We start from the raw sequence: 24,067 nt of genomic DNA, 5'->3' as shown, positions 1-24,067 counted from the left end.
GTGCGCTGTGATCATGCCATTTCACTCTGACCTGGGAGACAGAGCAGGACCCTGTTTCAAAAATATGGATATATTTTTTCAGAAGAGATAAATGTTTTATGGGTATTTTCTATATGCTTTAGACATATGTATGGAAAATATGCATCAACACTTATCTCTTCTTCTTTTTCCTTTTACAAATTATCAGTACTCCTGTGAAGAATAAAATGATGGACGCCAGGCTCTAAACTGTGTATTTGTTCATTGATTAAATAACTAGAAGGGAGATGGAGGGATTCTGGTGAAGGAGGGGTGATGGCAAAAGGGAAGAGTAGGTAAATGCTAAGTGGGGGACCAGAACACTGCTTACTTCCTTCAGAGTTCTGTGCAGAGCCTGGGCTGTGAGGTGGGAACCATGAGTCCTTTTCTGTTCAAACATCAGGGCAAATAGGCATGGATCTGAGGGCATTTTGTGTTTCCACAGAAAGACAAGGCAGCCAAGGCAAACACGGCTGCTTCCAAGGCAAGCTGGAAAAGAAGATCTGGCTCTGTGATAGGCAAATATGTGGATGCCAGAGGGATTCTTAGGAGGTAAGTCATCTTCACTTGCTCACCCCTTCATTCTTCTTGCGCTCATTGGGAGCTGGCTCTGCGCCCACGCTCAGTGCCTGCTGCCCCCTTGAGAGGTGGCCCTGATGAGGAAACTGAGGTCAGCTGCTCTCACTCCCTTCAAACACATGACCCTCCCTCTTCTGACATCCAAGCCAGAAGAGTAAACCCCCTAGGACAGACCATTGTCTTCTGAGACTGCCCCACCCTATTGTGTGTCTGCAGAGAGGGGCTGCAGAGCAGCAGAGGAGAGGAGTCCCCTTCGCTCCTTGCTGTAGCTGATGACACTCTGTTGCCTGCTGAGCAGAATGGATGCACTTGGTATTTCAGGGACATAACTATATTGGCTGTGAAGGTTAATTAAAGTGTCAAGTAGAATCTCCAATAGTTAACTCCTTTACAGACAAGATTAGGGCAATGACTTAGATTTAATTCACTCTAACATAACACATTTTTTTTGCTCTTGGACAGTACATGATTGAGCTTGAACACCCAAGGGTAGGCTCATGGCTCATTCAGAGACGAGACAAACCGGTCTCTCCTGCCCACTCTTCATTTTGGCCTGTGCTGTGTCCACATAGATGGCCACAGAGAGACAGAGGCATCCTGACCCTTCAGCGTCAGACCCAGAGAGACCTTGAAGACTGCAAGCGTGAAGTTAAGAGATATGCAAAGCAGATGTGGCTCTGGAGATGTAAATCAGCTCATCAGTAAAACCTCTGGGCCTGATCATCGTGCATTCCTCTTCTAAATAGCTGGATAATGAGATACAGTTTGAGAGCCAAATTTCTGCAAATAGCGGTTGGCCTGTTGATTCCTCAGAACTGAATGGATTGATTGATAGATTCAACAGACATTGACTGATTACCTACTCTGTACCAGACATTCTTTTGAGTTCTGTAAAGGCTCCAAAGATAAATTATACATAGGTTCTACCATTAATATCCATTATTAAATGCTCACTTAATCAATATTTATTGAGTGTCTACTATGTGTGAGGTGCTGTGCTATTTGCTGGATATACGGTAGTGAGCAAAATAGACCTACCTCTGTCTCATCGAATTTCTGGTTGAGTGGAAGAAGCGGGTAATAATCAAGTAAGCAATGAATGGTGAGCCCTGAATTCTAACAGACTTTGCCAAAAGAAACTGCTGTCCCTACGGATGGCAGAGAGCACTTGGTGGCAAAAGCAGAAAGGAACTCAGTCATGCTACGACGCAGGTAGCGCAGAATGGCAGTAGTGCTTGAGAATTTCCCGGATAAAAAAGCCTTTTCCAAGAAATGCTTTGTGTTAAGACCTGTTTAAGTGGCTATTTCTTTTCTGGTTGCAAAGCCTTTCTCTGTCTCTCTCTCTCTCTCTGTGTGTGTGTGTGTGTGTCTGTGCACATAGTTGCTCATGTGTACACACAAATATTCACTTCTGTGTGTATAAGCAGAGTAAAATTAGATGGGAATGCCAATTGTGTTCTAAAACAGATAAGCATGTAAGAGGCTTGATATGATATATAGGAAGTGTGCTGGAAAGAAGACATTTGTTAAGGTCCTCCCTGTCAAACATCCTTTAAGACAATTTCTGTGAGGCCTTTGCTCTCAAAACCTGAAAATACAGACTCTGCATTGACCCCACATCCCATTGCCCGATTCCCTGCCCCGCCTATAGCTTCTCCTTGCCCTTAGTGCTCAAATGCTTCTAGAAGCAAGTGTGCACTTAGGCCTCAGAGGCCACTTACTCCTGATTCTGGCTTCCATGGATACAGAAAGAGGAAGAGAAAGGGAGAGGAAGGAGAGGTGGATGAAGATGCTCTGCCTGGCTTTCTTCTGACCCAAAGCCTCTTGTCTAGGAGGCAGCTGCCTGTGAGCCAGCAGACCTGCTGTGTCCGGAGGTGGGGCCCCTCCCAAAGCAACAGCTCCCTTCACATGTTGAGGATGTTTTACAGGCACGTCTGTTTTTATGCACTGTCTTGTCTGTGAATAGACAGAGCAGACAGGCCACAGTTTATAGCAAGGCCTGAAGAGTTGAAGTGTCTCACCTTGGGACACACAGTTAATAAGGGCTGGCGCTGGGAGCAGAGCAAAGGCCACCTGAGAATGTTCATCCGGGGTGTTTTATATCTGAGCCTGAGATTTTTTCTTCTCAACCTGTCCTTCTCCTTCATAGCAGTCTCACAATTTGTAAATGATGTATCTATTTGTGCCATTATTGCTTTAATCCCCCACTAAGCCCAGCCTTCCATGAGGACAGGGGCTGTGTCCACCTGTAAATGGCATCTTAATACCTGCTCATCATCATCATCATCACCTCTGTCGTCATCTGCCTCAGCAGTGGCAGCAGGCACCGAGTGGAGGCTGTTGAATGAGTGAGCTGTGGAATCCTGGCTCATTTGTTTTGCCCTTTCCTGGGGCGCTCTTCTCCAAAGGTGTGACGCTCCTTGGTTATCAGTTTGTCACAAAAGCTGTCATGCAGTCCATATTGAAATACTTTGTGAAATCCTTCCAACTCTTCTCTCTTCCTGCCCCAATAGCCAGTCAGAGGAGGAGGAGGAGGTGTTTGGCATCCCAAGGAGATGCTCCCTGGGCCTGAGTGGATATCCTCTAACAGAAGAGGAACCAGGAACCGGGGAGACAGGGCCTGGGGGTCCATACCCCCGGCCACTCCGCAGAATCATCTCCATTGAAGAAGACCCCCTGCCCCAGCTCCTGGATGGCAACTTTGAGCAACCCCTGAGCAAATGCCCAGAAGAGGAAGAGGTCTCTGACCAGAGGGTACAGGGAAAAATCCAGGAGGCCCTTCCCTTGAAACTCACCCCCACATCTCCCCGAGGGCAGCCTGTTGGAAAAGAAGCCCGGTATAAGGTAAGGGCACATCCTACATTGGTTCGTGGACATCACTCCTATGATCTGTCTTTTGCATTTGAGGTCAAGAGCCTGGAGACGCAGCTCAGAGGGTCGGATGCTGCAGGTCTTGCGATTCAACACATTGTATCCTCCAGATACCACCTCCCCCTGCTTAGCTGAGTGTCATGAGGGGAGACTCAGGGGTCCTGATAAATTCTTCTTAAACTTCTGTTGTTTGCCCCATTCCCGACCCTGTGCTCTCTCTTCTGATTCAGATTCAGAAGCATTAAGCCCCTACTAGGCTCCCAGCATCCAATTTCATGCACTTTTAAAGTCGCGTGCCATGTGACTGCTCTTAGCAGAGCCAGTATCTGTTTAGGAAACTCTGCATACCATCATTGTTCTCTTGGTTCTCAATCAGCTAACCGCACCTTCATTCCAAAATTTCCTGCCTACTCCTCCCTTCAGTGCCCCTGCACTTCCCATCAGGTCTTCCTACTAAATTCTGTAGGAAAGTCTTTGCCTCGTTTGTGACCCAGGCCTCGGAATAGGCTCCTCGAGCCCCCGTCCTGCACTCAGCCTTCTGAAACAGCTTTAGAGCCATCCACAATAGTGTGAAAAAGAGGCTCCTCCATGCACGCTGCGACAGCCATTGAGAACTGAGCCTTTGCCACCTTGAACTTTCCCCAGCGGCTGCATTAGGGTGTGTGCTACCTGATGGACTTTGCGGCATAGGTTACCATTCTCAGGCCAGGATTAACACTCGTGCCCACATATCACTCCTCAAAGGCCCTGGCGCAAGGGGAGAGTGGAGAGCTGCGTGGCAGTGATGTGGGGTTCCCCTCCCTCTTGCATACCCTTCCACATCCCCTTCAATGCAAGACCTATACTTGCTGGCAATGGGTACAAATGGGGTCTTATGTAACTCCAACATGTCTCCCTAAAATGTGAAAGAAGTGTCCAGAGGTCAGTAGGAAAGGGGGGTAAAGAAAAAGGCTCAAGCATCCACAGCTGCTGTGGCATTTTATCCTCACCGCCATCTGATGAGTCGGGCCAGAAATTTATTCTCCCCCTTGATGGATGGGAAAGTTGGAGCTCAGAGGAAGAGGTCAGCCCCACCGTGATGGGGAGCCCAGCCCTCCTCACCAAACCCTCTCACTTCTGTGCCTGCTCCACGAGGTCCTGCTGCCATTTTGCGGGGAATAGAAACAGCAGCAGGGAGGAAGTATGAGTTACTAGCAGCCATGTAACAGCTCTGGCAGGAGAGGGTATGCTCGTTTGAGAGCCACTGCAAGGCAGGCCCTCCCGTCCAAGGCTGGTGAGGTGTAAATGGGTACAACCCTTCTGAAAGCCATTCGGTAATATGAATCAAGAACTTCAAAATACTATATCCTTTGAACCAGCACTTTTACCGCTGGCAATTTTCCTAAGGAAATAACCAAAATCAGACAAAGATTTAACTCAAGAATGCCAGTTATTTATAATAGCAAACAGGTGAATAAAACGTCATAGGGACATAAAGCAGCAGCTGCTAAAATATTTTCAAAAATCTTTAGTGACTAAAAAATATTTATAATTTAACAGTAGATGATAAAGTAGAATAAAAGTTTGTATATATTTATCTCAAATCTCTGTAAATAAAACAAAGATGATATAGAAACAAAGCTGGAAGGAATGCATCAAGTTGTGAATTGTGGGCCAGGCCTGGTGGCTCACACCTGTAATCTGAGCAATTTGGGAGGCCATGGTGGGAGGATAGCTTGACGGCCAGCATTTCAAAACCAGCCTAAGCAGCATAGTAAGATCCCATCTTTACAAAGAATAAGAAAATTAGCCAGGCATGGTGGTGCATGCCTGTAGTTCTAGTGACTCCAGGGTCTGAGGCAGGAGGCTTGAGTCCAGGAGTTCAAGGCAGCAGTGAGCTGTGATTGCCTCACTGCCCTCCAGACTGGGCAACAGAATGTGACCCTCTCTCTTAAAAAATAAAAAGATATGAATAGTGACCATTGCAGGATGGTAGGGTAGATTATGAAGAATTAATTTCCTCTCTACTTTTGTGTATATCATGATGGTAAAAATTAGCATATATTTTATTTCTTAAAGGCTTATTTTTAAATTAAAAAGCATGAAGGGAGGGGGAATGAGAAGACTTGCCAGCCAGGTACTCCTCCAGCCCCCTCCCTGCAATCCAGCCATCTCATTGCCCTGTGGCAAGTGGCCTGTCCCCCAGAGGGGACAGCAGGTTAAGTGCATGAACATACCTGAGAGTTCACTGCTCCTGTGAGGTGAGTCCTGTCTGACACTGAGCCTTTGATGTGTTTTGTTTGCGGGCTTTTGCCTGCAAAATAAAAGTGCTCTGCCTGGGGAAGGGCAGGGGCCACAGGGCTAAGGATCAGGCCAAACCTCTGGAGCAGGACAATTTCCTGCCATTTGGGGTTTCACCTTCCCTCCCCTGTACTGTGCTTGGGTGTATTAGATTGAGGCACTGAGTTTTAGTCTCAAATAACAATTAAAAGTAAAGGGACCAGCAGAGTCAGTGCCCTCGTGCATTGCATGAATAAAGAAAATGGGGCAGTGGGCATAGTTTTTGAGTGCAGGTTGGTTGTTATTTTTTTTTAACTTTTAGTTTAAATTTTTATAGCCGACCTTGAATTATCTCCTGAATACTGCCTGGAATTGATTTCTCTCCAGAAGGCAGCTAATGGCTTTTTATCTGAAACTCAAGTACTGCTAATACAGCAGCCACTACATTATAGCATTTGCTCAATGAGAGGAGCTAATTCCTCCAAATTCACTTTTAAATAGAATCAAAAGAGCCTTCTCCTGTGACCCGGCAACGCTGAGCAGGGCCTGAAGGCAAGATTCCTGTGGTTGAGCGGCAGCCCCCTGGAATGAATGATCATTCCTCCGAAGGACACTGTGGTGGAAGATGGCTCCTTACTCTACCTCCTACTTGCTTTGTGTCCTAGAGCAAGTTCATTCCCGTCTGGGCTTTTGTAACCCAGCCCTTTCCTTCTGCTGGGTCCAAGAGACAGGGCAGCAGTGACTGGCTGACGCTGGGAAGCTTTGCCCGGCCACCTTTTCCCAACTTCCTGAGTGGAGACCCTTGTGCCCCTGTTACCCAAGGAAGATGGCAGTGCCTTGATGGGAGCTGATAAGATGGACAGAGAGTGATCTGCAGGGAGGCAAGAGTGTCCTCCATTTAGCCCAGGCTCCCAAGGATAGGGCAGAAATAAGGAACTCCCTATCCCAACCTGGGACACCTATGATCCTGTGATGCGAATAAGCCTTCTTTCATCCTTCTCTCCTTCTCCCTGCAAAAGCCCCACCTTGTCCTCCCCTACAGAGAGAATTCCTGCCTCCTTTTGAAGTCCGCTCTCAGATCTGCTCACTTGGAGCACCGAGCTATCCTTATCTGTGACCATGCTGCCTCCTCCACCCCACCAGAATCCAGGGTCTGCCTCTGCCTCCCTGACCACAGGAGGTGGCCAGCAAATGTCGCATGGGAGGCTGTTTCTCCTCCCTCCTGCGGTTGCTGGAAAGAGCCTCCATGCCCCGAGACCAACTATGCTCACTGCATTCTGAGGCTGTGGCAACTTCCCTGGTGCGGGTCTGGAGGCTGGTCTGTACCCCCTGAGGGCCACTGCAGTGATGGGTGAAGAGCCACTGGTGGCTGTGGCAGGGGCTGGCTAGACTATGCCCTGCAGTTGGTCAGACTGTGTACTGTCCACAGGAGGAAAGCGCTCCCTCTGCCCCTGACCGGCTCTTCAAGATTGTGTTTGTGGGCAATTCTGCGGTGGGGAAGACATCCTTCCTGAAGAGGCTCTGTGAGGACCGGTTCTCCCCAGGCATAGCGGCCACTGTGGGTGAGTTCTCAGCCCTGCAGTGGGTCCTCGGCCCATCCCTGGGATGGGAAGTTTGTGAAAAGGGGGCCTGGGGCAGGGGGCCTCTAATGCTCATGGGAGGGGCTGTGGGGATTGGCTGGTGGGGATGCTGGAGTCTGCTCTGTTCAACAGACAGGCTGGGAGGGGCAAGATAAAGCCATCTCCCCACACGTTGGTAGCTGCTAAGCTCATCCTGTGTGTGATGGGACCCCTGAGTACCTCATAAGTCCTGCTCTGGGTTTATGGAACTACATTTGGTAAAGGTGATTTAGGGCCCCTTCCCCCTTCAGTGGGTACCCCCTCCCTTTGACCACTCGTCCCCACTGTCACCAGAGCCCTGGGTCTTCCTGCTCCCCTCGAACTGACTGGGACTCCTGCCAAGACCCACCTCCTGCCACCCATGCCCCTGTCTTCCTGAGGCCTGCTACTTCCTGGCCTAGCTCCTGGATGGCTTCTTTTACCCATCACATTGTATCTGTCCTATTTCTCAGGCCTGCTGGGTGACAGCTGGACTTAAATGTGGAAGCTCATTAGGCTCGGCTATTAATGGATGATCGTGGCTTAATGTATTCCCACTCTGGGTGATATTTTATTTAAACAGAGGCCTTTAATCCCTTCACCCACAGTTGCAGGTTGTATTGGAATATGTGGTACGACCCAAGGGCATATGGACCTTTTAGCTTGAATCACTCAACACAAAGCAAATACATTGCATGCCTATTTCACTGAGCCGATAAGTCAACTGTACTTGAAAATATATTTGTATGACCTGAATATTTACCAGAAACTTTTATAGTCATCCTTTCCATCTATCTCCACAGCAATCCTGGGGGCAGGTACTGTTATCAGCCCAGTCAACAAATCAGGAAACTGAGGTCCAGAAGTTAGAGGCTTGTTCACATTCCCAGCAGTTGGTTGGTGCTGATACCTTCCCCCGCAACAACCTTCTGCTCCATGCCAATCGTGTCCCTAAATTGAGGTGTATGTGCTTAGCACTCCATGAGGGGTGAGGATGCCTTTCTGCCTCTGGAGGTGGGCAGAGGCTGGTGCAGGCAGGAGGGGCTGCGGAGGTTCAGTGAGACATTGGAAGTCCTGAGTCCTCATCTGGGCCCTGCCAATGACAAGCTGTGTGACCTCAAGAGGATGTGATGCCTCTTAGGGCTTCAGTTTTCTCCCATTTGAAGAATGAGAGGTTGCGACTGGGTACCTGTATTCATCCGTTCTTGCACCGCTACCAGAGACTGAGTAATTTATAAAGAAAAATGGTTTAATTAGCTCATGGTTCTGCAGGCTGCACAGGAAGCATGGCTGGGGAGGCCTTGGGAAACTTAGAATCATGGTGGAAGGGAAAGGGGAAGCAGGGACGTCTGACGTGGCCAGAGCAGGAGGAAGAAAGGACAGGGGAGGTGCTACAAACTTTTAAACAACCAGATCTCATGAGAACTCTGTCATGAGGACAGCACCAAGGGGATGGTGCTAAACCATTCATGAAGGACCCACTCCCATGATCCAACACCTCACTCCAGGCCCCACCTCCAACACTGGGGATTATAATTGAACATGAGGTCTGGGTGGGGATACAAATCCAAACCGTATCCGCACCCTAAGACTGCCTCCCAGCCTGGGTCTCTTACTCAACCATCTTCACCTTTAGCTATGTGACAAGCTGGTTCTACAAGACCAACTTTCGGTGGCCCAGAGCCCTGCCTGGGAGACCCCATTTTCTTTCTCTTATCCTAAACTGGCCCTTCTAACATTTCTCCCATAGAGGGGTCTCTGCCTATGTGCTTCAGGTGCTCCAGCCTCACTGCTGGGCCTTTTCTCACACTATTATGACACCTGGAACATCTTCCCATCCCTTTCCTTCTGCTCTACTCCACCCAAAGACTGAGAGCATCCCAAGACAAAAACTGGGACTGATGGGCAGAGCCTGTAAAAGAAGCCCAGAAGAGCCTGGCCTTGTGTGGCCTTGAGGGAGGAGCAGCTGGGAGTGTGCCGAGCGTGGCAACACAAAAGGCAGCACCCAGAAGGTCGACTTGCCCTCCCTGAGGGCATTCCATGGTGCAGGCCCTACAATCTTGGCTCTGGCACAGGCCCAGGGGAGGCAGGGAGTCGGTGCCCAGCCCTCAGGCCTCAGAGGCATATCCCCTGATCAGTGGGCATGTGGCCTGCCTCTCCTGACAACAAAATCAGGATCCGTTTACATTTTCAACTTGTGCCCCTGACATAGGAGACTCTGAAAAATAGAAAATCAGACTCATTTGCACTTCCCAGGAGGCCAATTATGGAAACACCCTACAATTTAGGAAGGGGAAAAAAAATCAAAGGTTCCAAATCAGGATGCCCTTCATCTCGCTGCTCCACACATACTTAAGCAGCAGCTCAAATTAGTTTCCCTGCCACATTGCAGGCCCTGCTCTAGGATACATGTCAGGAAGCAGATGTTGCACCAGCTACCTGCAGACCACCCCCTTTAAAGAGATATAACAACCACAGAGTCACAGCATCTCAGGCCAAAGCTGTCCAACCCTGGAACAGGGCTCCAGCCAATCTCCTGTCAAGGGCAGCAGCTACGCACCGTGGAAGGGCTTTGGCTGTTCTCCCAGCTCGCTTCCATCCTCCCAGGGGTGCTCCAACTTCCTGATCTCCCCACTCCCTCATAAGAGCGTGCTTTGTACTGGACCAGTGGCCTGTGTGAAATGCAAGTTGCTACAGTGCAAATGGTGACTGGGGCACCCTGCATGGTCTAATTACATCCTGACATGTTGTAAGTGAGAAAATCGAGATCCACAACGGACTGATCATTCGAGTTAGCCAATGCTCCCTGGAACCCAGGACTCTTGCGCCCAGCATTCTTCCCACTACTCCACATTGGTTCACAACCTCCCTGCATCAAATCACAGGCCAGAACCCAGGGTGCTTCTTCCAGAAGCTGTTTCTGGCAGAATGCCCTCACCCTATCTTGGCACCAGTCCAGTGTCTGTCCCACTACACATCTCTACCCAGAAATCCCTGCAGCACCACCCTAGGGTGTTTCTCCAGAGCCCCCATCGCTCCTGCCTTATGACCACTCAGGCCTGTCCCCTCAAGAAAGGTTAAGGTCACCCTCCTGGCAACTATCATCCCAGCGCTAACCCACACCATCTCCACAGCACCCTTCAAGGTGGCAGGAGGCTCCAGACTTCAGCCATCCTTCAGGAAGCAATTCGTTTGCAAACAAGGGTCACTTTGGTGTGATGGTTGAATACTCCAGCTAAACTTAAAGATTGTGAGCACCCAACTCAGCCTCTTCATACCTCCATCTCACTGCCATCTACAGATAAGGAGAGGGAACCCCCACCCCCAAAATGAGCTGCAGCAGTGGCATCAGGGTCACATTGCTGCTCAGTGGCAGAGCTGAGAAAGGAACATACAACACAGGGCTCCTGATGCCTGGGATTTCAGAACTGGGGGTAATCTTAAAATCCGTTTAATCCAGGCCCTCTGGTCCCCAGTTATTCTGTGTTGCCTATCCTGTTGGACTCGTGTTCTCTATATTCATGTTTGCACACGCTGACTCTTCATCCCCACCCCCTTGTCTTCTCCTTGCCGCCTTCACACCCAGCCCCCAAGAGCCTGTTTATCTGCTTCCTTGGCCTGCCTATCTGAGGCTGCAGAAAGAAACACATCGCGTGTCCAGCAGGGAGTCTCACCAAGCTCCCCACAGCACAGACACATTTTTCTAGCACACTCTTTTGCCCGTCCCACTCCCTGCAAGGGACAGCCACCCGTCCTCCAGAAAAGCACCTAGTGCATAAGGTGAAGCAGGAGCTGAGGGCAGCTAAGACCCAGCTGCCCCAGCAAACTCCCTGCCCTTCCACCTGCAAGCCTTACCAGCAGGCAGAGGGCTCTGTCCTCGAGGACCACTGGCTGGTTTCAGATCTGGCCCTGAAGCTGTATAACCATGGATGGCTTTCCCTGAGTTGTTACCAGAAAGCAGGCGTCCCCCGCAGCCAAACGATCTCCCAGAGCACAGACCGGGAAGCCCCTCCACTTCTGACCCAGAAGAAAACTCACCCTTGGATTCAACTGCCAGCCATGCAGTCTGTTTCACTGGGAGCACTTAGCCCTGGGCCTTCTAGGTGAAGCTAAGCCGCCTGCATCCTGTGCCCTGAGTCCGGCTGCAGGAGGAAGGAACAGCGGGCCTCGGAGCTGGAATCACAGCTCACCTCGCTGCCGACCAGCCTGGGCAAGGCATGACTGTGCGTGACTCCTGCTTCGTCTCTTGACGACGCGTGTGTGAATGTGTATGTATGAGTACATATGTGTGCGTGTGCATGCGTGTGCAGATAACTCACATGATGTCATGGGGGGACTCTGTGAAGGTGGATAGGCGGCACATAGAAACACTGGAAAGAGAAAGCATTCTATTTATTAATGGGAGAAATCATCCTTCTCAGTCCAGACAGTTCCACCCGTCTCTGGCCCTCATATGTGAAGCAGAGGCCTCTAGACTCCCCGCTGCCCCTGACATTCTGGAAGTGGATGATCCTCCCACCTCTGCTCACTCGTGGGTCCTTAATGCACTAGGCTTTGCCCAGCGGCAGTGGCGGGGATGGCCTTTTCCATGCACTGCCTCTTTGTTACCTGTTTGGTCTCTTCTGCCTCTGTCCAAACTGCTGATGCTGTTCATCTTCCTGAGCCCTACAGGGCAAGCACCTCAGAGCCCCTCTGAAAGTTACAGAAGGTGCCCTAAAGTCCTAAGATGTGGCACCTTAAGTGGCGATCGGGAGGGGATGTACTTTCCAACCTCTTTATGCCTTTGCAAACATTCTTATAGGATGCAGGAGTGGGGAATACCTGTATCAAAACACCTGTGTTGAGATCCTTCCCTCTGAGGGCTGTGTGGGGTGCAGAATGCACTTCGCTGATCTTGCTCCCTCTCTCTGGGGCTGAGGACCCCAGGTAGGGGTCACACCCCTGGAGAGATGGTTGTGAACTGTCCAGTGGTGGGATTCGGAGCTCTAACTCATCTCAAGGGTGAATGTTGCCTGTGATTTATTCTCTTATCCCTTCTGTTCTGTCCCTTCCTCGACCTGCCAATTCCTACTCTCCTCCTCCTGTTCCTCCTCCCCTCCTTCTTCTTCCTCCTTTTCCTCTCCTTCTTCTTTCTCCTCCTCCATATACCTTTGGATTGGTTGATGGAGGCCACCCCCCTAGGACATTTGAATTTCACTAGGGGGCCTCTGAAAGGATTTTAGGTGAAATAAAGATAGAAGGAAGGAAAGAAAGAGTGGGAGGAGAGGGAGGGAGGAAGGGGGAAGGAAGGAAGAAAAGAAGGAAGGGAGGGGGAAGGAAGGAGGAAGGAAGGAAAAGAAGGAGGGGATGAAGGAGAGAGAGGAAGGGAGGGAGGGAAAGAAAGAAAGAGCTTATGGCTTATATTACAGTTAAGAGCCTGCAGTTCAGAGTGATTAAGTGATTTGATCAAGGTTCCACTGCTAATAAGTGGCAGAGACAGGACCAGAACTCAGGTCCCCTGCCTCCCTGTCCAGTGCTCCGTTCTTTTCTTCATCCGGCCCCCAACGAGCTGCAGAGAGAGGACTGTCACCCTGGGTCTGACGCGATTTCAGACATTGGAAGCATCGTTTTTTGATTTGGAAGTGAGGTGCCCCTGGCCCAGGGCAGTCCTGACAGCCCCGTTTCACCCTGCAGGCATTGATTACCGTGTGAAGACGGTGAATGTGGATGACTCTCAGGTGGCCCTGCAGCTGTGGGACACGGCTGGGCAGGAGAGGTGAGGAGCTGTGCCTGAAGTTCTGGGCTCTAAAGGGAAGGCCGTGCATGCCTGACCCCTGGCCCTTCTGTGGCAGGTACCGGTGCATCACCCAGCAGTTCTTCAGAAAGGCTGACGCTGTCATCGTCATGTACGATCTCACAGCCAAGCAATCGTTCCTGTCGGTCCGGCGGTGGCTGAGCAGCGTGGAGGTGAGCTGGCAACCTTCCGAGGAGCCCTTAGGCTTGATTGTCGCTTCTCTTTTCTTCTCTGTCCATCTCCCACCTGGGCCTCTGCACTTTCAAAATCTGATTTGGAACTTGCCTTTCCCAGGAACAAACTGATTCAGGCATCTGCTCCTCTGTTCATCTGAGTTCCCGGTACTGGGCTAGTTACTGGGGACCCAGAAGTGAACAAGACAGACACAGTCCCTGCCTTCAATGGAGAGAGGGACACAGAAAATCCAGATTATGCCAGCAGCTGTGTCATTGCTGGGCCATGAGTGAGTGGGACTGGATTGGGGAAGGGGACGCAGTGGGGTGTCAAGGAAGAGTCCTGGAGAAATCAGTGTTTGGTTGACAACCAGATTCTTTCCTCATTCTCACCAGCACCTCTCCCCACCCGCTGAGTCTTTCCAGCTCCAGTAGACCCAGCTATGCCCTGCCCGGCAGCCACACCGTGCAATGTCACAGCCCTTCACACAAGGGGAGGTTGATCCAGAGTGCGAGGGCTCCAGGTTCACCTCAAAATCAAAGGTCTGGGCAGGGCCCAAGAGCAACCGTGTTATCTTTGCATTCTGAATTGTCTGGGAGACTCTATTTTTATGATTCCTACTTGCAGTGTGTTGCTTCTTATGTGCCTTTTTTTTTTAATTTAAGTTTTTCCACCACTCCAATGTGGGCTTCTCAAGGCCAATGCCAGTGTGGACAAGCCATGAATTGCTTTTTACCAGGCTCCAGCTGATTCCTTCACAGCATAGTCAAGTAGGACGCCCCACCTCTTCTACCAGCTGGATTCAGGATTTGTTCATTTATTTGTTCAAAACACCGACAGGCACTATTCTAGGGCCTGGAGATCCTAGCAGTGAATAAAAGAGGCAAAGCTCCTGCCCTCATGAAGCTTATGCTCAGCTCTCTCTGCTCCAGGCCGAGAAAACCTTGCATGCTCCCGTCACATACTTATCACACTGCTACAGATCGCTTTTTTACTGACCTGTATCTCCCACTGGACTCTGTGCTGCCTGAGGACAGAAGCTGCATCTTTGTTGCTATAAGCTGTGTGCTTTGCATGAGGCCAGCAACTACTGGATGAATGAATGGATACCACATTGCTTCGAAGAAGAATCTTGGAGTTGTCAATTTCTTCATCCCTTTTGGCCCTAAGATCTGTGATCTCTTCCACCCGAATCCGTTTCTCTGTGGTTCGCCCTGTCTGGGTCACCTCTCTCTCTATCGTTAATCTGCATCCTCTGATTACTGAGAAAAACAAGGAACAGAATGGAGGGGTTGAACAGATTCAAGGGTTTCTCAAGAATTTACTTAACACCTGATATTTCTCAAAATTACTGTGCCTAACACGCTTACAGTTGAGAAAATGCAGGTTTGAAACGTAGCTAGTGGATTGCCCATACACCAAACTAATGATGGAAGCAAACGGTGTGGGTGAACCTGGCAGTAACTTCTTTCTAAACTTTGGAATTTATGACATGATTTTTCTCTTCTTTTCTTACTTTTTTTGCTGTGCTGTTGGCAGCACCAGCAGATTTATCTTCCGTATTGAAGTGAAGCACCAGGAGAGATGTCAGGATTACCTAATCCGGGGATTTCCAGGCTTTCCTCCTTGGAGTCCTGGAATCAGACTGACACCTCCCAGAGACTGGGGAGCGGCAGGGGAAGGTTTAGTGGTCATGGATCCGGGTCCCTCATCCTCCATCTCCATCAGAGCTGCCCTGCCTTTTTCAGCATGTGAAAGGTTAGGTACCATTTTGTTACACAAAAGAATTTCCCTTTGAAAATCACCCATCTAGTATAGGCCACCTCATTCAAAAGTGAAGAAAGGGAAGCCCTACCTTCTCCAAGGTCACGTGTCCTTTTCACAGACATTTTTAAGTGTACCCCAATATCTAAATTTTGGTGTGCGCTAGGGCTAAGCCTCCAGGGGGTCTGGGATTAATGGGAGTGGATGGTGACAAATTCGAGGAACTGTGCTCTCTGCTGTCATTAGGGGGTGTCGTTTCTAAGGCTCCTGTTTTGCACAGAGCCTGGGATCTAGAAGGAGAGATGGAACAGTTTGGTGGTGGAGGTGAAGAAATCTCAGAAGGCCATCATCACAGCTTGAAGCATGAGTTTAGTCATCCTCCAGAAACGTTGGTTTGTGGGACAGGGCTGAAATGCGTCAGTGGTGTGTGGCTGCTAAGAGACCCATGGAAGTCTGGGTGTGTCTGTGGGCTTGGGAAGCCCGGCTGAAAGGGCAAATCTATACATGGTGAAATTAGAATCGCTTATGTTAGAATCGCAAATGGGGCTTTTCCATATGATTTGTAGTTTGAGTTTTTCCTTTTTTTAGATATTAGTCAAAGATACATTTAAGCTGTAATTGATTATTCTAAACCTAGATGAACATCAGGATCACCTGCGGAGCTTTTAAAGGGAACAGAGGCCAGGGCCTTCTCTCCCAGAGTGATTCAGGGACTGCAAAAGAAAAGAAAAAAAATCCTAACAGCTCCCCAGGGAATTTTGATTCTCAGCCACCACTGTTCCCAGCCTAAACAAGTGCTCCTTGAACCCTAACACATATAGGACTCTCTTGGGGACCTCCTTAAAATGCAGCTTCTGCTTCAGCAAGTCTGAGCTGGGGTCTGAGATTCTGCATTTCTAGCAAGTTCTCAGGTGAGGCCGATGCTGGTGGTCCAGGGATGGCCCTTTGAGTAGCAAAGCCCTAAATCATTTTCAAAGACGCCTGTGACCCCTCACCAAGAGCTTTCTAAGCATCTATGGCATGTCCAGCACACACTAGGTGCTCTGGGACTCAGGGTGCAGACCGGGAAGCGGGTTCAGCGCAGCAGCACAGAGTTTCAGGAGCGAGTGCAGGAGGCTGTGTGAAATGGCAGCGTGTGTTGAAGGTGCGGAACGGTGGCATCATAAATGCAATTATTCTCCAGATTCTTGAAAAGCTAAGTCATTCTGCCTTGGCAACCAGCAATCAGAGGTGTCAGGTGATAGATTAAAACTTGACACCTAATTTGATCTGAGGGGAACTGAAAATAATAAGTGCCTTATATCTGTGGAGCACCTTATTTTTCCAAAGAGCTCCAAGCACTTTACCAACTCCCTCGCCTGGAGAACGGAGGGTGGAGGAGGCACGTTAATAACAGTCTTTGGGGTTCTGAAACCTTATTAGTAAGTGAATAGTGGCCAGCTGTTCACAGTCCCCCTTCCTTCCTCCACCTGAAAAGCATGCAAGAAAAAAGGCCTTCAGTTGCTGTACATGCCTGCATGGGGAAGACTTACTCTTGGAAGAGGCTGTGTGGGGTGGGAGCGGATGCTCAGGGGAGGTAGTGGAGCTCCTGAAAGGAGGTTTTTACTATCCCATCTTGGTCACTTCCTGGCCATGAAACTTTGGCCAATCATTCAATGAGGGAGCAGACCGAATGCTCCCTCCTGGACCCCAAATTCTAGTATATGATGGCATTTGACTCTCTCTCTGGGAGGCCATTGTGTGGATGAGAAGACCCTGGAGGGTCCTTCCAGCCCAGAAGGAACAAAAATCCTTTGCTGCAAGAGAGCAGCAGCCCTGCCTGATGAGGTGGAGGTTGTGCCCTTGCCCGTGTGCTCCTATTCCACCCAGCCTAGGCAACTTCACCCTGCCCACAGGCCTTCCGCAGAAGAGACCCGCGCAGGGCCAGGACACACTGCCAATTCTCCCGAGTGCTTACGGGAAGTCAGCACAGGGAGACTTTCGGCCAACTCAGCACTTCCAGTCCACTCCCAGCTTCTTTTCTCAGGTGGTTTAACCAGTCCAACCTGGAAAAGTAACTAGGCAGGCGCTGAGGCCCCATCTGTGACCACTGGACACGCTGGACATCAGAAGGCTCTGGGTGCCTCTGTCGGGTAGAGAAGATAGGATTTAGAACGCCAGCCTGTGCACGCCTGTTTGGGCTGGTATTTCCCCCCGAGCCAGATTGCCGGCCCCCAGTGTCTGCAGCCGTGGGACGCTGAGCTTCTCGTTTAGAGCCTCTTGCCATTCTGATAGCACTAAATTGCTAGGCATGTAAGTCAAGAAAGGGAAATAGAATTGGCAAAGTTAAGCTGAATAGACCAGTGTTTCCGAGCTGGAAAAAAACGTGGAGATTAATGCAACCTCTTGTTTTATAAGTAAGAAAATGGTGATCCAAAAAGAGGAAGTGACTTTCCCAGAGGCACCCACACTTGTCAGCAGTACCCCCTGATCTAGAAGGGAGGGCTTTGCCACACTGCACTGCTTCTCACTTGTCCTGTGGGCCATGGCTGAAATCTGCTCCTGGAAAGCAGGTGTTCATTTACTGTTCAGACTTCCCTGCTTATCTCTCGGGGTCCTGGCTCACTTCCCTATCCCTTCCTGGGCTGCTAGCTAACCCTCATTCTGTGATCTTTGTCACTGGTGACAATGTACAGCATGGTGCAAAAAATAGCAGTTTGATTTTTTTCTCCACGTTCCAAGTTGAGCTTGAAGTGCTGGCAGTTTCAAACGAACTACACAAATAAATCTTGTTTTGACTCAGAGTCCAGGGGATGGATAAATATGGAAACCCCCAAGATATAATTTTGCAGTCATTTTTTTCTTAGCATAACTGCATGCTTTAATGTGCTGAGAAATTTTTTGTTCTGGCTCCAGAGAAACAGCAGCACTATCCCAGCTAAATGCTTTTTCATGCCTCCTAGCAAATAGATATTAAAACACACACACACGCACGCACGCGCAAACACACAGATGACAATCAACTCAACCCAGCAGCTGCACATTCTGAGCTGAATGCCAGTCCACTGCTCCAAGTTGATAGCTGTTGTTATTTCAAGTCAGAGATGGGTGATCTTTTGAATTTCAGCAAGTCTGTCTTCCAACAAGATCAAGTTCACAGAAAGGCAGCTGGAATGACTGAAGGTGGAGGGAGGGCTCTGTTCGAGGGTCATAGAACAGAACCTGACTTGAGAACAAAACACAGAAAAGAGGAGAGACTCAGATGAGTCACATGGAGAGATGGTGACAGAGCTAGGGCAGAACCCACGTCTCCTCCTGACGAAGGAGCTGAGATGACTTCACTCCAACCTGTCATGCCAATGGCATTTTTACCAGCGTCTCTCACAGTCTCAACAGTGGAGTTTGAGTAGACCTGAGACTTGTTCACCAAAGCCCTAGAGGCTTGAAGCAGGTGTTGCTTCATCTAGGAGGCAATTTTGAACATCTTGTGCTGAAAACCTAGTTAGGTATGATGAGAAAGGAATAAAGTTTAAACAGATAGTTCAAGATTTTGGGGGTCAAAGTCGGAGGGGGCCATGAGATATCCACCCCACGCCAACTCCTCTCGCTGCCCCGCATCAGACTGATGGCCTTGGGCCACGGTGATGGCGATTGACTGACTGTGATAGTTAACTCACTCCGTGGTCTTATGGGCGTTCTTATTTATTTCTGCCAAATATTTGGAGATGAATCTAATTCTCCTTTATCGGTGGCAGGCCAGGGTCCCTGGAGGGAGGTGAGTTATCCAGTGTGGCTGTGTAAGAGAGGAACAATATGAAGAACAGAAACCACAGCTCCTGCTGGGTGCTTTGCTTTTTTAATTTTTGTTCTGCTCCTTCTAAGCTCCTTTAGTTTTATATCCAGGAATTGCCCTTTCTTTTCCCAGGAGGCAGGAGGCACTATTGCTGCTGATGGTGCATAGGGCCCAGATGTTGGGCTTATGACCCATTCCCTCCCTCATCCAGTTTGGTCATTCAGCATCCATCATGCCCTCTGCAAGCGAGGAAACAGAAGGCATCATCCATTCCAAATAATAACAAAACCTGGGGTGGAATTCTGCCCTGGGGTTTCAAGTCTGATGCTCATATTTTCAGAGTTTCCATGTCAAGAAACCCCACAAGCCTTAGTCATTCCTCACACATAAATCTACAAATATCTCTCTCCCATGTGCTTTCAACAGCAAGCCGCTTGGCCCGTTTCCCTGCTTCCTCCTCTTTTCTTCCCTTTCCGTGAAAAGCTCTTTGCACAAATATTCTGTGGCACAGCACCGTCAGAGGAGGGGCGTGTTCCCATCAGAGGAGGGGCGTGTTCCCATCAGAGGAGGGGCGTGTTCCCATCAGAGGAGGGGCGTGTTCCCATCAGCAAACGCTCCGGCTAATAGGGGCCACAGGATTCCATACATGCCGTGAGTGGCTTTCTCACTTTCAAGGAGTTGGAAATATGTAAAATCCACTTAGCACATCAACTGCACATGTCCAGAATTTATCTATTTTTGATGGGTCAGAAGACACTGTAAGATCTTATAGTGCCTTTGAGTCATCATTGCAAACACATATTATCATCTCACTGATAGATACTGCTTTTAGAGAGTTCCAGTTAATAAGACACTAAGTAGCAGAGACTCGATTGGAGATAAGAATCTGGAGGAAAAGGTTAGAGAAGTGGAGAACCATATACTAAAGAGTTCTCCTCATTCAGTGCTTATGGTGTTGAATGTTCTTTTGGATTCTCGGAACCTTAAGTTTCTCACTTGGTAAATAAGAATTATCCCCCCGATTGAACTGCAGTAAAAACAAGTGCACAAAGGAAACATTGAGGCTTAATTTCAAACATAATAGCATCTAAACTTAAAACCGGTGTACCTGTAAGATGGGCTTTGGGCATTGATTTGAAATATTCAGGTAAAACAGCCAAAGTATTGGCAAAACTGTAACTGCTTATTAGCTTCTGTTATCCCACAGTTCCCTCTATTTAGTAAAACATTTAGCTACAGTGAATAACTATTTGTCACTCAATTATGATTAAAAGCCCCTAATTAAAGATTTAAGTAAAAATAACAACCTTTCTCAATGTGCACATTACCACATTTACTCACTGAATGGCAGTCAGTGGTCCTGGGCCCTTTGGGCACCCTCAGGAGAGACACACGCAGTGCCCATTTCACCAAGGAGGGGGTGGAGACCCAGGAAGCAGGCCTCCGGCTGGGAAGCCACAGCCGCTGGGGCAGTAAACAGTGTGACACCTGGTCCAAGCAGTGCAGCCGCTAAGGTCACAGCGTTCCTCCTTCTACAAGGCTTTCTTCAGAACTCAAGCACCAGGTGATAGGGGTCAGTCATTTATGGAGCCCTGTGGGCACAAGACCATGAGGCAGATTTGGATCCAACCCTCAGAAGCGTATGTGCTATCATGAAGCCTCTGGTGATGCAGCTTCTCATCAAGGCAACCTCCAGAGCAACTCCGAACGGGGGTTGGGGGGGCGATCATGGTCTTGGTCCACTGGACTAAGCCTGGTCATTTTGGAAGGCCTTAGGGCTCTGTAAGCCCCGGAAGGGGGCACGTGGTCCATTGGCATCAACTGTCCCATCATCCAGCACATCTTGGGGTCCTGCTGTTCCATCTAAGATCCGAGGAGCGTCTTAAAGGGGGTGTGGACATTGCACACACAGGGACTGGGAGACACCACAGGCGGGCCTCGTGCACTTTGCGGAAGCGTGGCTGTTTTCTGCTTTCCAGATGACTCTGTTACTGCCTGGCCTGTTGTGGCGGCCGGGGATTCTCCAGCCAGGTTGCATTTGTCCAGCCGGCATTGTCAGCCTGCCCTCTGGGCAAATCCTGTAACACCCCTCTCAGTTGAAAACATTTTCTGTTCTGCAGGAAGCTGTGGGAGACCGGGTTCCTGTCCTTCTGCTGGGTAATAAGCTTGACAATGAGCAGGAGCGGGAAGTTCCCCGGGGCCTCGGAGAGCAGCTTGCCAAGGTAAAGAGCAAGCATTTCCATCTCTCTGGACAGAGTGTGACCCTGAGGGAAGTCGGGCAAGTACCCAAGAGCCTTGGTGGGGACGTTCTCTGGAAATGCCATGGGAAGGAAGCAACTGAAAAAGATGGGTGTCCTGGCATCATGGAAATGTAGAACTTTGCATAGAAAGCTACAGATTGCAAGATAGAGTTAGTTAGGGACCACTAGGGTATGGGGAATTATCCTAAAGTCCTTTCCTTGTAACTCAGAATTATAATTCTAAGATAGCGATAGTTGACTTATTTCCATCCCCCTCCAATCTGCGTTTCCACCTGATCACCCCAGGGATTAAAAACTCGCTCTCTGCAAAGCAGTATGTTCTTCTGCAGACCACTGTGTTTGAGTTCATCCTTTCTATCAGGATTGAGCCTCAAAGCCGTGAACTCAAGATACACTCAGGAGACACACTGGAAAACCTACCATTAAAATAAGCATGGGCCCTCTTGCCCAAAATAGAATCAATGGGGCTTAATGGAAATCAGGCAACAAAATGTAGTTCCCTGGCTTCTTTCACTGCCTCAGAGTTTGGTTTTCACGGAACTGTGTGTTTGGGAGGATGGGGTGCTTACCAGCTGCACGATTCTGTAATTCTTCACATGCTTGCTCTAAACAAGGTTTCATGAGCTCAGAGCCTGGGAGAATGAGCACAGATGGTAGGACTCAAGGGAAAAGGAGGAGAAGGGCCTGGCAGGTATCTATGTGGAGGGTCACTAGACAGTTACCTGGCCACAATTCCAAAATCCACAAAGCTCTGGAAACAGAAAGGGTTTTTTGCATTTTATCTGGCAGAAAAATCTGACCAGAAATGACATGAGACTATTCATGGTCACTTTGAGTGAATGTCCAAAATCTAACTGAAAAAATATTAAAATGTTGGATTATAGAGTGCTGTCTGAAATCTAGTGAGGGTATTATATAATATATGCTATATCCATATATTACCTTTCTAAGATTCAAAAACTTCTGGATTTCAAAATATACCTGGACCCAAAGATTCTATCCATTTTCTTTTCTTTTTTCTTTCTTTCTTTGTTTGGTCAATGAAAAAAAAATTGAGACTCAGGAGTTAAGTGATACATTGGTGTTATCACAGCTCATCCGAGGTGGGGTCAGAACTGAAAGCCGGAAGGCAAATCACGTCTTCCGGTTCTAAGTCCTGAGCCCTTCTCCCCACTATCCCCACCCCATGGAATCTTCACTCTTTGACAGAATGACCCAAGAGGTTGCAGATTTGAGAGAAATGCAGACAGGGAGAGATGGAGCCCATGGGGCTGGGTGAGGAGGGCAGAAGGTGGAGCTGGCCTGTGGGTGTAGGTGGGGAAAGCTGCACTGGGAGCGTGGCAGTGCCTCCTGAGCTGCAGCCACAGAACTGTCCTCACTCAACTGGCCTGAATCCCATCAGGGCGTCAGCCTCCAAGAAGGGGCCATCTAAAAGCCAGGGCACCGTGCCATCAGCATTGTCATAATGAAGCCAGTAATCTACTAATGGGAATCATCCGTAGAGTATGATGAGCCTTAGCCAAGGGCACCCCCACCATGCAGGCAGCACAACCTCATCCTAATGAGCTGATGGCCAGTCTGGTGCATCAGTGCTGACAGCCAGGGCAGCTAGGGTATTAATTAACTGCTGTGAAAAAGAATTCCTACTAGAGTGCCTCATGACACCTGTCTCCAATGCCTATGGAATGCCACTGTCCTGGGGAAAGCATGTTGTAAGGAGCTCTGCCATTAACTCAGTGCAGGACTGAACAAGTCAGCCAAGTGCCCTCTCTCACTGCAGTTTACCTGCCTGTGAAGGGGGAAGAACACTGCCTGCCTGCCCTGGCCTTTGTGTCTTTGCCTGAATCACAGGGCTGGTATAACCTGGAATGAGCATGTATGCACTTGAGAGTGATTTGGGAAAGTATAAAGAAGCACTAAGGCAGCGAATGGTTTCGTGGTTTTACACTTGTTACAGCTCACCTGGGAGATGGTTACAGAACTTGCATTAGTCAGGGAGCCTGTGGAGACAGAAATCAGCCACGTACAGAGTGAGGAAGGACTATGAGGAGATCGGGGGCCTGCGTGAGGAAGCAAAGGCTGTAGGTAGATGCACAATGGGCTCTCCCACCACCCCCACGGTGCCCTGTCACTCCAATACGCTTGTATTCACTCTGTTTTATGATTCCAGGAGAACAATCTGATCTTCTATGAATGCAGCGCCTACTCTGGTCACAATACCAAAGAGTCCCTGCTCCATCTAGCCAGGTAAAGACATGTGCTCCCCAGGTATGGTAACTGCTGCGTCCAGCTGTGTCTGCCTTCGGGGAGGCACCTTATTTCCCTCTGCCCAGGCCGTGCGTCTGACCTCTCTTCCTCCCTATTGGCTGGAGCCCCCTGAGTATAAGCAGCGGGGTCCTAGGCCTTTGTGTGCGATTGTAGCACCGGGAGCAGCTTTCTGAAACAATGATGTTGGGAAAGAAAGCCTGTCACCCTGCCTGTCACCCCCATTGCAGTCTTCTTCTTAGTCTTAAAGCCATCTTTTCCCAGGGATGCTCTTTTCAAATGCAAATCCTTCTGGGAAAGGTCAGATGAGGGGCCCCTCAGCACTGGCGGATGTCTTAGCAGGGACTAGTTGGAAGCCAGCTGGGGGCAAGAATGGGTTATAATATGAGTTCCTGGGTGTGGGGGAAGGGAGTGGGTGTGGGAGAGAAGACGGGCTGTGATGGGGAGTCAACAGGAGGTAGCCAAGATAATAGCGCTAAAAGGACTGATCGCATGAAAAGACTGGTTCCTTAAGGCCCTGCCTACACCAAAAATTTCAACAACAAAACCACGCTGGGACTTATTTTCGATACTTAAGCATTCATTCATTCATTCATTCATCCAACAAATATTTAACAGAGCCCATTTTGTGCTCAGCACTCATTCTGGGGGCATTTAAACGATTTTTTTATTTGAATAATTAAGAGCCCAGAACAACTCCTCTATGCATTGGCGAGGTTATGGGGTTATGGAG

General features: G+C 49.2%; 1 protein-coding gene across 4 annotated transcripts in view; it reads left to right on the top strand.

The window, feature by feature from the left end:
* Window positions 1–24,067, top strand: part of CRACR2A (calcium release activated channel regulator 2A) — a 137,083-nt gene that overhangs the window by 109,822 nt on the left and 3,194 nt on the right. For all 4 annotated transcript variants that reach the window (XM_078338467.1, XM_078338468.1, XM_054238030.2 and 1 more), the window contains 7 exons: window positions 464–570; window positions 3,111–3,441; window positions 7,157–7,289; window positions 12,999–13,080; window positions 13,157–13,271; window positions 20,929–21,030; window positions 23,240–23,316. In XM_078338467.1, coding sequence (XP_078194593.1) covers window positions 464–570; window positions 3,111–3,441; window positions 7,157–7,289; window positions 12,999–13,080; window positions 13,157–13,271; window positions 20,929–21,030; window positions 23,240–23,316 — 947 coding nt within the window. The remainder of the gene's footprint in view (window positions 1–463; window positions 571–3,110; window positions 3,442–7,156; window positions 7,290–12,998; window positions 13,081–13,156; window positions 13,272–20,928; window positions 21,031–23,239; window positions 23,317–24,067) is intronic.

The sequence above is a fragment of the Callithrix jacchus genome, chromosome 9 (assembly GCF_049354715.1).
Source record: "Callithrix jacchus isolate 240 chromosome 9, calJac240_pri, whole genome shotgun sequence".
NCBI classification, from domain to species: Eukaryota; Metazoa; Chordata; class Mammalia; order Primates; family Cebidae; genus Callithrix; species Callithrix jacchus.
The sequence above is the reverse complement of the archived record's forward strand: the minus strand, read 5'-3'. Positions and strand labels throughout refer to the sequence as shown.